At 38.8% G+C, this 15,358-nt stretch overlaps 1 protein-coding gene across 1 annotated transcript; it reads left to right on the top strand.

Annotated features, from left to right (window-relative positions):
* The first annotated feature begins 7 nt into the window (after positions 1–7).
* LOC137291857 (tubulin-specific chaperone cofactor E-like protein) lies at positions 8–14,821 on the top strand. Its single transcript, XM_067823404.1, has 7 exons — positions 8–119; positions 5,854–6,007; positions 6,162–6,307; positions 7,751–7,932; positions 8,484–8,826; positions 9,808–9,959; positions 12,527–14,821. Exons 2-7 carry the CDS (start codon positions 5,863–5,865, stop codon positions 12,840–12,842), a joined length of 1,284 nt encoding a protein of 427 aa, XP_067679505.1. The 5' UTR covers positions 8–119; positions 5,854–5,862; the 3' UTR covers positions 12,843–14,821.
* Positions 14,822–15,358: the final 537 nt, after the last annotated feature.

Below are 15,358 nucleotides of genomic sequence, written 5' to 3' on the forward strand. Positions count from 1 at the left end.
CAATGACGTATTTCACACTTCCGCTTTAAATGTTTCAATAAATAGCAGCTGATTCATCTTTGATTCAATGTCAAAGTTTAAATGAAGATATCTTTTTGCTTGACACAAGGCAGCAGTAGGTAAAAGAAACCTGTCCATTATGTTTTCAGTTTTGCTCACTAGAAACAAACTTCTTGTTTGTTTATAAGTTTACATTTTGTTTGGTACGCATGGTTAAACTTATATGTTATAGGATGTATATTCGTATTTTTTCCAAGTTAGTGACAAAGTTGATGTCTTCATGTTTGGCACAGCTGTCCTACTTGTTGGTTTTTGCCAAGTATGTTATACCAGTAATATCCTGCTGACCTTTAGTTTAAGCAAGAAGATCGTGATGCTATATCACATTCAGAAAATGCATTTCCTTCTACCCCCATGCATAGTGTAATGAAGTAAACTTTTACCCTGAACTATTGTAGTTATACTGTAGTATAAAGATGCTTCGTGTATTTCTTTCTTATGATGCCCAATTTGATACTTACCAAAAACAGATCTAAGGCAGAAAACATACAATGACCTAAATTAACAATCCCGGTGTAAGGCTAACCTACCCAGCTAACAAAAGTACGTTTTGAGGACGTTGTCTCAACGTTACGTTTACGTCCCCAGTACGTCAGCATATAACGTCCCCATTACGTCTTTTTTGTGGAGTCGAAAACACGTCCTCACAACGTTATTTTCTACGTTCATACGACCCAAAAATAACGTCCTCCTGACGTCATAAACATAACGTTGTCACAACGTTATTTATAGTTTTTTGGGTATATACGTACTCAGAACGTACAGTAGCCTGAGGATAAATATTTGTATTAGGTTTCTGGGTTTTTGTCACCATGATCATACCAATATCCTGGGCTAAAAGTCATAGTTTCCGTTGGTTTTGTTAGACTTAAATTACGAATGCTGAAAAAGGTCAAGTGATGAACAGTTTGAAAACTTATTTCGGCAATTATAAATGTGTGGTTTGGATTTTTCGAAACTGTCTACTTTGAGCCCTGGTAACAAATAACAGAGATGCTTCTTTTGTTTACACTGAACCATTTATTCCAGTATAATACATTGCTAAGAAACGTTTCATTCTAGACTTGCACTTCCTCATCTTCCCAGCGGCAGCTTGCATCTGAAAAAAAGAACAGTTTATCTTTAAGACCTAATATTATTCAAAAGCACAAGATTAGAACAAGCCGTTACATTTTTAACACCCTGAATGCCGAGGTTTTTTTGTTTGTTTGTTTGTTGTTGTGTTGTTTTTCAGGCGCACATTTTCGGAAGATTTGAAAAGTGACGGTTGTGCGAGGATCGCGCTCGCGTGGTAATGGATCTGCGTACGGCTATAAAATTACACAGAAAATGTACAAATCATTTTCATTAATATTATCAGTTTTACTTATAAGCTTGAATTAAATCTCCGTTTATCAGCCTGTTCGTATGAAACTGCAATACTTGTCCCAGCATATTGAATATTGTACATCACAGGAACTAAAACACATGTTGCAGTAATGGCTACGTGTGATCCTCTAACAGTTGTGTAGAGGCTTAAACCGTGATAGATCCTTTAGTACACTTACTGAGTCAATTTCCCGTGTAAATATCCAAACAATCAAAAACTTTCAATGAATGAAAACGCATCCCCTATATCCACATATGATATGATGTTGAACAAGGGTATATGTAGGTACTGAAATTTGTTTCATGAAAAAGTATCTGAACGAAAAATATAAATCACAATGCTGAAAGTGCTGTCGGAATGATATGGCCATTGTGTTTACTCTTGTTCAACCGAGCTTCACCTCCAAGAAATTGCCTAACATGTGCAACGATGTTTACGTGTGACATCACTGTCGACGGCCGATTTCTTTCAAAATGGCGGCCTCGCTGACATGGGTACCACAGGATTTTGAGAGCACTCTTTCCTTGTTTTAGGGATGTTTTGTACATAAATGTCAGATGTAAGTAATCATAATTATTCTGACTGTCTGTGTATTGTTATATGTTTTTACATTGTAAATGACGGCAGAAGCCAGAAATGCCAATAATTACCGCTGTCGTTCTGCGTGATTTTGCGTCAGTCACGCTGCACTGACACAACAGTTTTTTTTATGAATTATCAAATGATTGCTTCGTGTCTATTTTTAATTTGCTATTTCCTGCTACGATACTCTGCTACGATACTCTTCCCCTGAATATACTAAGCGTATTGAGCCATTGTAAGCAATGATTAGACGGCTGGATGTCTGAAAATTTCCGAAAATGCTACGTGGTGTAAAATCGGATTTTTTCTTTGTTTTCATTTCAAACAAGCGCAGTCTTTCGAGCACAGCGTTCGTTTTCATGCCCAATATCTTTCGTTTCGTTTTATCCAGACCCTTGGTATGGGTGACAACTTACAAGGCCCATTTGTAATTTGATTCTAAGATATATGGGGAATTCAATGATGCTTTTGTCGCAGCTGACAATGGAATATACATGATGAAATAGTAAATTTTCGGACAACTATGGCAAGAGAAGCGTATGAGAGAAGATAACCACGTGGGTGGGGAGAGGGAGGGGAATGGTATTTCACAGGCAGAAATGTCCTCTTATCTAGGTTTGCCTCTTTGAAGGATAGAATTACATCCATGGGCCTAGCCCTCCGTACAGCCTTGGAGCATGCGACAGTTATGCCTACGTTCAATAACACTTGTGTAACAAGTAACGGTTTCAAATGTGGTATACTACATTAAGTGTGACAATATTTATGTAAATATTATTCAAACAAACAGAAACACTCAAAGATTAAAATCGCTTACCCTGAATCCACGTACGATCTATGGTATGTAAACACTACTCAGTATCCAAAATGGCGGAAATTTTAAACGCACTTAGTGTTAACAAGTATTTTCGAAAACATCCCAGCCGATCCTAGGTTCATCGGCAAAGTTTCAGAATTATCATTGGTGATTTCATGAAAAACTGATGTCGGTGATCAATAATATGCTATTTAGAAATTCAGAACTCCAAGTAATTATCCGATTTTTACAGTTCAAAACACATATCAAATGACGCTGTGAATTTCAGATTTGTGCAAAATGTAGGACAAGTAAATAGATCTAATCAAGAGTCAATTTCATTATTCTCAATGAGTACATTCTGAATTAATACATATGATTTACTAATCTAGAGAAAACAATACACAAAATACTCACTGTTATGGCGATGAGCCCCTTTTAAAAGTGAGGAACAGAGACAGAATCCTGTACGCCTGGCAGCCGCGCGAGAAGTGTGATGTCAGCGAACGGGAAAGTACTCGCACGAGCAATGACATCACAGGAAGAAGTCATGTGCGATGCGTCTCAATTTGGATCTTGTGAGGTAAAAGATAGAAGGAAACATGTTTCATAACTTCACTGAAATGAGTGAAGTCAAGAGCACAACAATAAGTGTATAATATAATAATAAATTGTATGAAACAAATATAAAGTAAATACTATGAATAAACTTCATTATATACTGAAGAGATAGATCTATTTATATGGTAATTTAAAAAAAAATATGCTTCATGCACATGCTTCGACCCTTTTAAATATGATATTCCATCAAGTAAGCTCTGGGATGAGGAGAGTAAGATGTAACCATTTTCGAAAGGGTCAGTGCTGGCAAGACGTGAACAGAACGTCCTCACAACGTTATACGAACGTTGCAGCTTGGTCTGAAATACACGCTGTTACGACGTCCTGGTTAAGCAAAGTGTAACGTTGTGACAACGTCTGTAAATGACATTCTCATAACCTTCAAACGTGAAGTTATACGTTTTCCTCAGTTGAACGCATTTAACAAAGCAAACAAAACAAATTTATTGAAAAATTGTTCTAGATTCAATATCGTCCTGATAACTACTTAGATGGTCAACTGCAAATGCAAACATCTTCTAATAGGTCAAGTAAACAAAATATATAAAACGAACGTCCTCACAACGTTACGAGTACGTTACACCAAAGTATGAAAAATACGTTGCAAGGACGTAGCGAATTCCATTGATGCGACATGGGTCTGTTGACATAGGTTTAGACAGTGAACATGACCCTGATTACACGATGCCATTTACAAAGTGGTCAAATGCAACATATGTCATATTTGGGATTTCACTTTCTTAGTAAAGTACAAATTCTAGTACTTTTTTCGGTTGAGTCCCATCCGGGATTCGAACCCGCACCCTCAGAGTCAGGCACCTAATCGCCAGCACACAAAATCAGCCGCCTAGCCCGCTCAGCCACTGCGACTTCCCGGATGGGACTCAACCGAAAAAAGTACTAGAATTTGTACTTTACTAAGAAAGTGAAATCCCAAATATGACATATGTAACATGACCCTGTCGATGATTATTTATTCTATGAGCTGAGACAATTGTTCCGTCAAAAAACACTAAAAAAGATAAATGTAGTGTTTCCACAAGAGATGTTAACCAACTGAAGCAACTGCAAACCCAGAAACGAGTGCTCCAGTGTAGTTTCCTGTAGGCAGTAACAACACGCTTTGTGATGTCGGTTTCCAAGGGTACATTTCATTATGAGGGGACAGACAAAAATGGCATGGTAATGTTGATACAGTGCGACGTCATGCAAAAAGTATACTTTATCACCTAATAAGGTACTGTTGGTGCCTTTGACCTTTTAATGAAGTATCTTCCAGTTGTTGTAAATATACAATATAAGCATTGTCCTTTATTTAACATGAAACTGTTAAAACAAACCAAAAAGCTACTTTTTCTTTGCACTTTCTTTGGTATGTCATGTATCAAAAGGATGATAATAGGCAAATAATGTCAGCTGAAATGTATGAGCATGTAAAATAGTTATCAAAAGAGGAAATACACCATTCAGCTAAAGCCTATTTTCCATTTTTATGCAGTTATAGAAGTTAGTGTAGATTCAGATACTGTTTGAACGCAGATATGGTGGTCTTAGATATTGTTTTGTTAGTTGTTCTGTTCACAGTTTAACAAGTATATTCATTGGTTTCACATTAGTTTTTGAGTTTTTGACTTGCTGTGCCAATGAATAGGGCATGCAAAAATTTTCTGGTTTGGCCATATACTGTACCAATTGTGTAAACTCTAAACAAAACAAATACAGTTTTATGTTGAATATGTGTGATCACAATTCATTTATGAAACACAGGGATTAGTTAAACAGAAAGCATAATTTATGTGAACAAGCCTTTGTATAAACACATCTCACCACCAAAGTCCTTCCTGTGCTTCCCTTTCTCACAACTAAGGACAATAATCGTTTAAAAGTATAGGCAAATGGATGTATGTTCTCAGCTATAAAAAGTTGCCACATGTTAATAATCTTCATAGCAGTTTTTATTTACTGTGTAAATACATTATTGGTTAAGTATACAACCAAAGTGGAAATACTCCACTGGATGTTTTGACACGCCCTGTGCATGTGCACAACAAGTCGAAAATTAATGTGAAACCAATGAATTGCTTGGTTGTAAGATTTTGTCTGAAATGACCATGGTCATTCATGTCTGTTATTGCCAAGTTAGTGCATTTGACATGCTGCAAACATTATAAAACTGTTGCAGGATGTGTCAAAAAACAAACAAAATATGAAAGACTGAATTATTTTGAACATAGTAGTTTGTTTGTTTTGAGTATTGAAACATAGAGTACTAGTATTACATTGTTTCCCCACAACATTTTAAGGCATTTTCAACCATTTTTGTATAAGTCTCCCCTCATTGAAAATATGATACACCAAAGGTTTGTCTGTCCAAAACTCTGTTACCTGTAATAGTTTCTGTGATATTCATTAATGCTGTTTCCAGTGTAGCAGAATGGCAGCTTGTGACAAGCAGGATGCACATGAGCAGCCAGTGAAGACACTGGTTGAAGCGATATGCCACAAATATATTGACGACATGGAGGTGGAGGTTGATGTTCATGTATATGTGCCAAAAAGGGGCCCTGCAAAAATGTCAGGTAATGTTATAAAATGTAATATTTCAAATCAGGAATTTCTAATGTATATCTCTTGATTTTGATATCATTAGATTGGCTTTGTATAATGATCATTGAGAGTGCATGCAAGGTTTCAAGATCCATTACGCCAAACTCACGTTGTCATGCAATTCAGAATCAGGAGACCTCATCCTTCCTCGGAACCTTCACCTGACAGGCTGTGATGTGGGCATGGCTGGTGACTGTGATGAGCTAAGCAGGATGTGTCAGGGTGTGTGTGAACTGGATCTTATGCAGAACAAGATCAGGGAGTGGCCAGAGGTACATGGCGGTGTTGTGTATCAGAAAAAGTGTTGCAGCTTTTAAAGTATGTGGGGGTCGGTGGGGTAGCCAAATGGTTAAAGTGTTGGCTTGTCACAGAGTTTGATTCCCCACGTGGGTATAAAGTGTGAAGCTCTTTTTTGGTGTCCCCACCATCAAGATGTTGCTGGAATATTGAATAAAGCAGTGTAAAATTGAAGTCTCTGATCATTTAAAGTGTGAAGTTTGAAAGTATATGCACTGTTTTACTGGTTTTCTGACACTGTGTCATTAATCAGACAACACAACATAAGAAATAATGAAAAACTAATGAACCAACTACATAACCACTTTGCAGGTTAAACCAACTGGCCAGGAAGGCATTAACACAAACTAAGAATTTACTGCTTATTGAGACAAGAAAGGAATGAGTGAGTTTTAAGCATACGTTTTAAACAACATTCCAGCCATACAATATCACAGCAGGGGATACAAGAAGTGTGCTTCACATATTGTACCTTTGTGGGAGTCAATCCCAGGTCTTTGGTATGGCCGTAAGTCCACAAACATTCAAAGTAAATTAAAACATTCCACATTTGTAATTGGAGAATGTGTGTCCTTTTAATGTATGGCTAGCTTTCCTAAATTGCTAACAGCAGAAGGGATGTTGTAAATCCAACTAGGGTCCATGCAGGAAGCAAATGTACTGCAAGTCCCCATGGTCCCTAATATGGTGATCTACCTTCAGTTGTTGTTGAGGTATAGCCCGTATTTTATATTGTATTGTCCAAATATTGATATTAGTTTTAACTTTCCACACTAGTTTTAATTGTAAATGTGATATTCTAGATAGTCTATTTCAATATCAAACATGTTCTTGTCACAATATGGCTGAAATATTGCCAATTTGACGTTAAATATTAACTCACTCACTCTTTGGCATGACAAATGAAAGTTTTAACCACTAGGCACCACACTGCTTCATCAAGACAGAATGACAACCCATGAACATAGAGGAAGTTATCAAGTTATGGTTGCAATCGGGAACTCCAAAACAAAGAATTTTAAAAAGTCTATTAAGTTTCCCATTGAAACAAGAAATCACAATGATTTTTATAAAATGTATTTTATTGTTTGCGTGAATGTCATGCTGATATTAGCACTATTCCATCATTTTCGCAGAGGGGACACCAGAAATGGGCTTCACACATTGTATTGTAAGGAATCGAACCCTTGTCTTCAACCTAACGAGCCAATGCTTTAACCACTAGGCTACACCACTGCCCTCTTGTTGAAATGAGATTGACTTTGCGACATATAGACTGTGACTATTTATGTTATGCATTTACCAAATGAAATCTGTATTTGTAGCCAAATGTAAGCATGGTAAATGTTTGTGCTCGTAGTTTCAGATCACATCAGTCAAAGTCACCAAGACAGATATTGTTGTACTTCTGCTTGCAGGTCTTTAAGGTTATCAAGGAAATACCCAACCTGACATTTCTTAACTTGACCTCTAACCCCCTGTCCTTTTGTGAGGAGCCAGATGACCCTGGCCTTGTGTTCCCAGGGCTGAAACAGCTGGTTCTGAACCACACCCACATCGACTGGGTCAGCATTGTCCGCATCCTCCACGTCTTCCCAGGGTATGTCTTGTGATAAACATTCTATATCAAGACTTGTGACATCAGTAGAGAGAACAGGCACCCAAGGTATTGGTAATGAGGTAAATAAAATGTGATAGCTTGTTGTGGAGATGTCATAGGTCTCAACCATATCCAATTCAGAAATTATTAAATATGCGTCATGAATATTATTCAAAACGAAACTCATCACCCGCACTCCACCCAAACTACCCACAATTTAACTAACCGCTTCCCAATCAAGTTCGACCAGTCACCCCACAGTCAAAAAGACCCAAACCATCCCTACCATACCCTACCATGCCCTACCCTGCCCATCGTCACAAACTTACCTCCTCACCCACCCCCACCCAAACACCAAACCTACACCCTTCCCTGCCACACACACTATATCCACCCCCCACCCACTCCACACATAACCCCACTCACCTATACTCCGCTCTACTCCCTGACAAATACCTTTACCGGGACTATAATCCATCCAGAGGCCAGTTGAAGAATAAGCCGGTATTAAGATTTGTGATGATAGCATCAGACTGCTTACCTCCTCACAGCCTGAATGAACTTCACCTCAGTCTGAATGACTACAGCCTCATCAACATCCCTGACCACTTCTCCTACCCGTCTCTACACAAACTCCACTTCAACGACAACAACGTCACAGACTGGTCCGAGATAAAACGACTGGGCCACACCTTTACCCAGCTGAAGAACTTGGTCCTAACGACCTGTGAACTGACATCATTGGGAGACAAGGAGGAAATCGCTGCAGCTTTTCCTCATCTGTCTGTACTGAACATTAACAAGACGTGCATTAACAGCTGGGAGGAGATTGACAAAGTGAGACTGTTCCCAGCTCTGACCCATATCCGAGTGGTGGGCATCCCATTGTTTGAGGTGAGAAACTGGTGGAAGATAGTAAATGCCTCTTTCTTCAGTCAGCTGTTACCTGCAAGTATGTTTATCCTGTGTCCTGCCTCAGCAGGCTTATTTGATTGTCTGTCCTGCATGAACATGTTTATTTGTGTATACTTTACACTACAATACACTTCGTACACACTACGCTACACTACGCCATGCCATGCCACACTGCTTCACTATACCACACACCACACCACACCACACCACACCACACCACACCACACCACACCACACCACACCACGCCACACCACACCACACCACACCACACCACACCACACCACACCACGCACCGCACAATGTACACACTACACAACACTACACTACATTTATACAACACTACGTACATACTACACTATACTACATAATCACTACTCCATACTACACTATGTACACCCCACACTATGTACAAACTATGCTATGCTATGTACATATTACACCGTGTATACTCTACACCACATATAGAGTACACTACTCTATAAACACTACAAATACTCTACTTTGTGCTACATACACTCTATGTATACACTGCACTGCACTGCACTGCACTATGTATACATTAAACTATGTACCTACAACACAATGTGCATATACTACACTACATATATGTTACACACGCTGGTATACACTATGCCAAGTACACACACTAGACTATGTTCACACAGGACTATGTTCACACAGGACTATGTACACACTAGACTGTGTTCACACAGGACTATGTACACACTAGACTGTGTTCACACAGGACTTTGTACACACTAGACTATGTTCACACAGGACTATGTACACACTAGACTATGTTCACACAGGACTTTGTACACACTAGACTATGTTCACACAGGACTATGTACACACTAGACTATGTTCACACAGGACTATGTACACACTAGACTATGTTCACACAGGACTATGTACACACTAGACTAGGTATTCACTACACTGCCTACTGTGTTTTCCAGGGTATTCCGGACAAGAAGCGGCGTCAACTAATGATAGCACGGACCCCCAACATTGTGTATCTGAATGGAAGCATTGTGTCAGCCCAGGAAAGGGAAGATGCAGAGAGGGCCTTTGTGAGACATTACATGGATGCAGATAATAAACCAACACGGTACATCGCCTTCATATGTCACCTCACTTTTTCAGAATTGCTGGACTCTTGAATGTCTTGGTTAGAATATTGGCCTTCAGTAACCCATGCTTGTTGCAAGAGACGACTAACGGAATCAGGTGGTTAGGCTTGCTGACTTGCCTGACTCTTGTCATTGGTTCCAAATTGCACAGATTGAAGTTCATGTTGATGATCACTGGATTGTCTGGTCCAGATTTGATTATTTACAGACCTCACCATGTGGCTGGAATATTGCTGAGTGGCATAAAACTAGACTCACTCACTCAGGATTGCTGATGTGGCATAAATCAATATTCATTTTTTGGTTTCTTCATTTGTTGATCTGTCTGTCCATTGGTTAGTTTGTCCCTTCGTTCATTCACCTTTCCAGATTTGCATAGCTAGCCTAATTGTAGAAGGACTCTTTCTGTGATGTCACAGAACATGTGATTCGATCACCAACCTGGGTATAATGTGTGAAGCACGTTTTGGTTCTCGTTTTTTTTCATTTTTCTGTTCATAATGACTGAATTCTGGTCTATGTGTTGTTCCGATTTGTTTGATTGGCATTATTAGAAGCTGGTGAGTGATAAGAAGGTAAGATTCTTTATGGATAACAACTTCTTTATTACATATCATGCGATGTTTCGGTATGGATCCTTGTACCGTTGTCAAGCAAGAGTGGAGTAATACATCACAGAACAGACTTATATACATGGACAGGGATAAAGTAATAACAACACGTAGGTATGAATCAAAGGTGGGGGATTAACAACACCAATGAATGGTCGTAATGATGTGACAATAAGAGGAAGCCAATAGTGGCTGTAGCTGTAACAAAGTATACATGGCTGATAGGGTACTTAGTAATGGTAGCTGGTGAGCTCTAATCTGTTATTTTTATCAGTTCATTGTATGCAGTTGGGATGAAATATCCCTGATCTTTGTTGATTGAGGGCTTGTGTCTCTTGATTTGAACTGCTTCTGCCAGTTTTCTTTGGGTGAAGTCCTTGTGGTTTTTGGATAATATCTCTACATTGTCCCAAATTATGCTGGGATTGGGACATTTGATGATGTGGTCGGATATAGCAGATTTCCGATCTGATTTGGTTGTAGATGATAAGTGTTCTTTGATTCTGATGTTTATGGGCTGGGAGGTTTCACCTACATATGCCTCGCCACAGTCGCAGTTGATTTTGTAGACGACACCTTTCGGTAGCTGTTGTTGTTTAGAGGTGTTCCTGCAGCTGCCTTTCGCTTTGAGCAGGGTTTTCATCAATGTAGAGCTGGTGAAGTAGGTTTCAATGCCTGCTTGTTGCTTTAGGAGACGGCTGATGTGGTAGGAGGTTTTTCCAATGAAGGGTAAAGCAATGCGGATAAGTGCTGATTAGATTAGAGCTCACCAGCTACCATTACTAATTACCCTATCAGCCATGTATACTTTGTTACAGCTACAGCCACTATTGGCTTCCTCTTATTGTCACATAATTACTACCACCCATTGAAGCTGTTGTTAATCCCCTGCCTTTGATTCATACCTACGTGTTGTTATTACTTTATCCCTGTCCATGTATATAAGTCTGTTCTGTGATGTATTACTCCACTCTTGCTTGACAACGGTATAAGGATCCATACCAAAACGTCGCATCATATGTAATAAAGAAGTTGTTATCCATAAAGAATCTTACCCTCTTATGTGTTGTTCCAATGGAAGGTTTTGAAATACAGGTTCCATTTTAGCCATGTGAAACATTCTTACATAGAATAGACCTTTGTGCTTCACCCATACTTTTAGATAAGATTCCCATGTCTATAACTAAACTATCATTGAACAAAATCCTCCAATTAGGAGATAAACATCATGTGTTGGCCAATTTCTGGGTGTTATTGAGTATTTGAAGCACGGGAATGCATTTGGAACCGTCGGCGTCAGCCGTAGGTTTCAAATGAAATATTCCCGTGCTTCCAATACTCAATAACACCCGGAAATTGGCCAACACATGATGTTTATCGACATTGTAAACAAAAAAGTAAACCAAAGGGGTTTTACTGTCAGCACTCGTTTACATCGAGTACGGGTACAACAGTGAAGTGTCATCAGCTGGCCGTATCAGCTGGTTCCCATGGTAGCATCTGGAGTTGCTCATTTGTGACGTCATTCTAACTTTACGTCACAGTATGATTTGAATGACATCACCAGTGTTGATGACACAACAAAATAACTGTTTACGTGTCAATACGCAGTGAATAGTCATGCAGTTTCCGGGAATCTAATACCATTTGATCATGTTTTTCAACCAATCAGATTACAGAACAGTGACTTTTGGTTTACGATATCTGTTAAAATACAAAGTAGCTTGTTATCCATATGGCTATATTTTGCTTTGAGCCACTAATCAATGTGCGTGGCTGAATGAATTGAGTTTTACACCGCTTTTAGCAATATTCCAACAATATCACCGTGGGTACAGCAGAAATGGGCTTCACACATTTTTTTCATGTGTGGAATCGAACCCGGGTCTTCAGCTTGATAAGTGAACTCTACTTAATGTTAATATCTGTTTCAGATATGAAGAACTTGAAGCTCGCTATGGCAAACTGGATGCACTAGTGAACATAGACATGAAACCTCCAAGTTCGTGCAAAGTGACTGTGATATTTGATGACAGGCAGGAAGAAATGGACATCTGTGTCAATCAAACTGTAGCTCAGTTCAAAAAGTTCCTGACAAACTTTGTAGGTCATCCTCCAGCCAAGTGGATGCTTTACTTTCATGAAACGAAGCTCAGTCATGGCCCAGATCGAATGATATACCCTAATCGCAAACTGTATGCATACAACGTAAGTGATGGTGATGAATTTATCATTATGATGAAATCATAATATTGGTGATAACATACACCCAAAATTTGCAACCCATGAGCCACTGAAAAACCCATTTACTACCAAAAAAATGCAATGTCCTCTTCATTTGTTCAGATATTTCACAACCCAGGTGTACATTATGGAAAATTATAGGACTCCTTAAATTTTGTTTTGAATTTTTAAGAAACAAACTGGAAATTTCAGCTTATTTTCTTGAAATTTCAACTTTTTTTTTCCAAGTTAATTACCTACCTCGGTGTATATTTTAATAGTTTACATGTTTCATTAGTTCATAATATTAACTAAAATTTTACTTCCATCTTACCTACCTTGAAATTTTATAAGAAAAGTAACAAATGAATAAACTTAAAGATACAAATGGTTCTCAAAGGTTCATATACTCAACCGCAAGAGAAATGCCACTCCAACAAAGATTTCTTAAGGGACACACATTAGTTTGCTCTAATTAACAATCTAAAGGGAGGACTGAGTTCAAATTTGACAGTTATGGTTAACACATTTGTGGGAATCGCCATGGGCATTGATGATGGCGTTGCATCGTCTGTATATGGAAGGAATTACCCAGTTGATGAGGGCCATTGGCATTTGGGTCCATATTCTGCAATATTCCAGATTGAGTCCAGTCACAGCTTTCGTCCTTGGTTGGATGTCATTTGGTCTCCATTGAATTTTGTCCCAAAGGTGTTCTGTTGGACTTCAGTCCAGACTGAGTGCAGGTCATTGTAAGATTTGGATGCCATGTCTTAGAAATTCAAGTCTGGTAGTGTCACCACAAGCATTGTCTTGTTGGAAAATGTGATTTCTGTGATATCCAAAATGTGGTACTAGTGGGGTCTTATTACTCGGTGAATATAACAAGCAGCTAGGTTTTGGAACACAGTGGAGCCAACTTTCTGGTTCGCACACCTTGCATTCCACACCATGATGCATAGACCACCCCACTAGTCTCTTTCAGCAATACATTCATTGGAAAACCGTTCCTCATGCCATGCCATACTCTATTTCTGCCATTGGCTGTCAAAACTCTATATCAGCTGTGATCAGAATGAAGTACAGTCCCCCATTGTCAATAGTTCCAATTTCAATGCTTAGTTGCCCTTTTCTGTCAGTTTTGTCAGTGACGAGTGGGAAGAACAGGACCACAATATTGTGAGTGAAAGCAGATGTTTCTTCTGTGCAAATCTCGACAGACCGGAATCTTGGTACTAATGGGTCTATTGTGAGTCACACTGGTCTGGAGTTTTTGTCACTTTAGTGAAGCGATCCTGCAAATGGTTGCACACAATCTGTCGGTTTTGATGTGGTGGTGTACTGAAGGTCAACACCTGCATGGACGATCATGGATGCTATTGATGCATTGATGCTTCCCCTGCAGTTGATAGGCTGTCCTATAGTAAACATCAAATGATTTACTCCCCTCCGTACAGTCTGGCCAACTTGCATTTGTGCCAAGACTTGGTTCCTCTGATATCTCATAAGTTGTGGCATGGTGATTGCCATGGTCAAAACAAGAACGATTTCAGAAGAGTGTGGTAGGGTGGTCAAGATATGAAGGTGCATTTTCACAAATGTCATGCATTTTACCACGCCTACCATTTTAGGTGTATTTAGTGAATATGCTTTTTTATCAGAAAACTCACTGAAGTTGGTAAAAACTGTCAATTTGGACTGAAAAACATGTTAACAAAACACAATAATCATAATAAAAACACCACCTTGTAAGAACAAAATTTCTCATGTAATTTTGAAAGATGGTATTTTTGGGGGTTAAGTATGTAATGTCAGTTTACTAAATAGATTCTTGTATCATGCTTTGTACTAGTCACCTACTTGTGATAAATGCCTAATTTTTCGAGGGGAAAATTTGCTGTCACACCTGTGGAAAGGTGGTTACAGGACCTTTGAAATAGTATTAGCAGAGAAATAGACCTATTTAAACTTCGTCCAGTTGATAACTTAATAAATCATTTGCCATTTTCTATTCTTTGTTCAGTGACCAAAATCTTGATATAGGGAAAGGGGAGTCGTCAAAATGTACCAAGACAGCACATATTTAAGCCTCCGATATTTAGCCCATGGGCTTAACTAAAAAAACTCAACATAACATTTTTTAGTCCATGGGCTTAAATTAGATTATGAAAATAGAGAGATCTCCCTTACCGATTGATTGCTGAAATGTGTTTAAATGGAAAGTGCTGGTTGTTACAACCAATATACATCAGATCACCTGATTTACCACAGGCCTGGGTAGTCCTTCTGGTATCAGAGTTCAAGTACCTGACAGTCCCGTCCCATGGCACACCACGCCTTCTTCTTTGCCAAACATATCTTTTGTACGTATGTACATGGTGTTGATCTCATTTTCTGACGATGTAAGATAGTAGTGTTACCTGCAGGGCTGTAGATGAAAGAATGTTGTCATTAATTTCAACTGCTGAGCAGTTTCACCAAGTGTTAAACAGATATCTCAGGCAATCTTTCTACACCTTCGGACATGCTGTGCTGTAGCTAGA

This window comes from Haliotis asinina, chromosome 1, assembly GCF_037392515.1.
Source record: "Haliotis asinina isolate JCU_RB_2024 chromosome 1, JCU_Hal_asi_v2, whole genome shotgun sequence".
In the NCBI taxonomy this organism is placed as follows: domain Eukaryota; kingdom Metazoa; phylum Mollusca; class Gastropoda; order Lepetellida; family Haliotidae; genus Haliotis; species Haliotis asinina.

What these genes read in the sequence shown, in the direction of transcription:
- LOC137291857 (XM_067823404.1), top strand. Translation starts at nt 5,863, where the DNA reads ATGGCAGCTTGTGACAAGCAGGATGCACATGAGCAGCCAGTGAAGACA. An exon ending in GGGCCCTGCAAAAATGTCAG is followed by an intron (nt 6,008 to 6,161) that starts GTAATGTTATAA and finishes CATGCAATTCAG; the next exon opens with AATCAGGAGACCTCATCCTT. An exon ending in ATCCTCCACGTCTTCCCAGG is followed by an intron (nt 7,933 to 8,483) that starts GTATGTCTTGTG and finishes ACCTCCTCACAG; the next exon opens with CCTGAATGAACTTCACCTCA.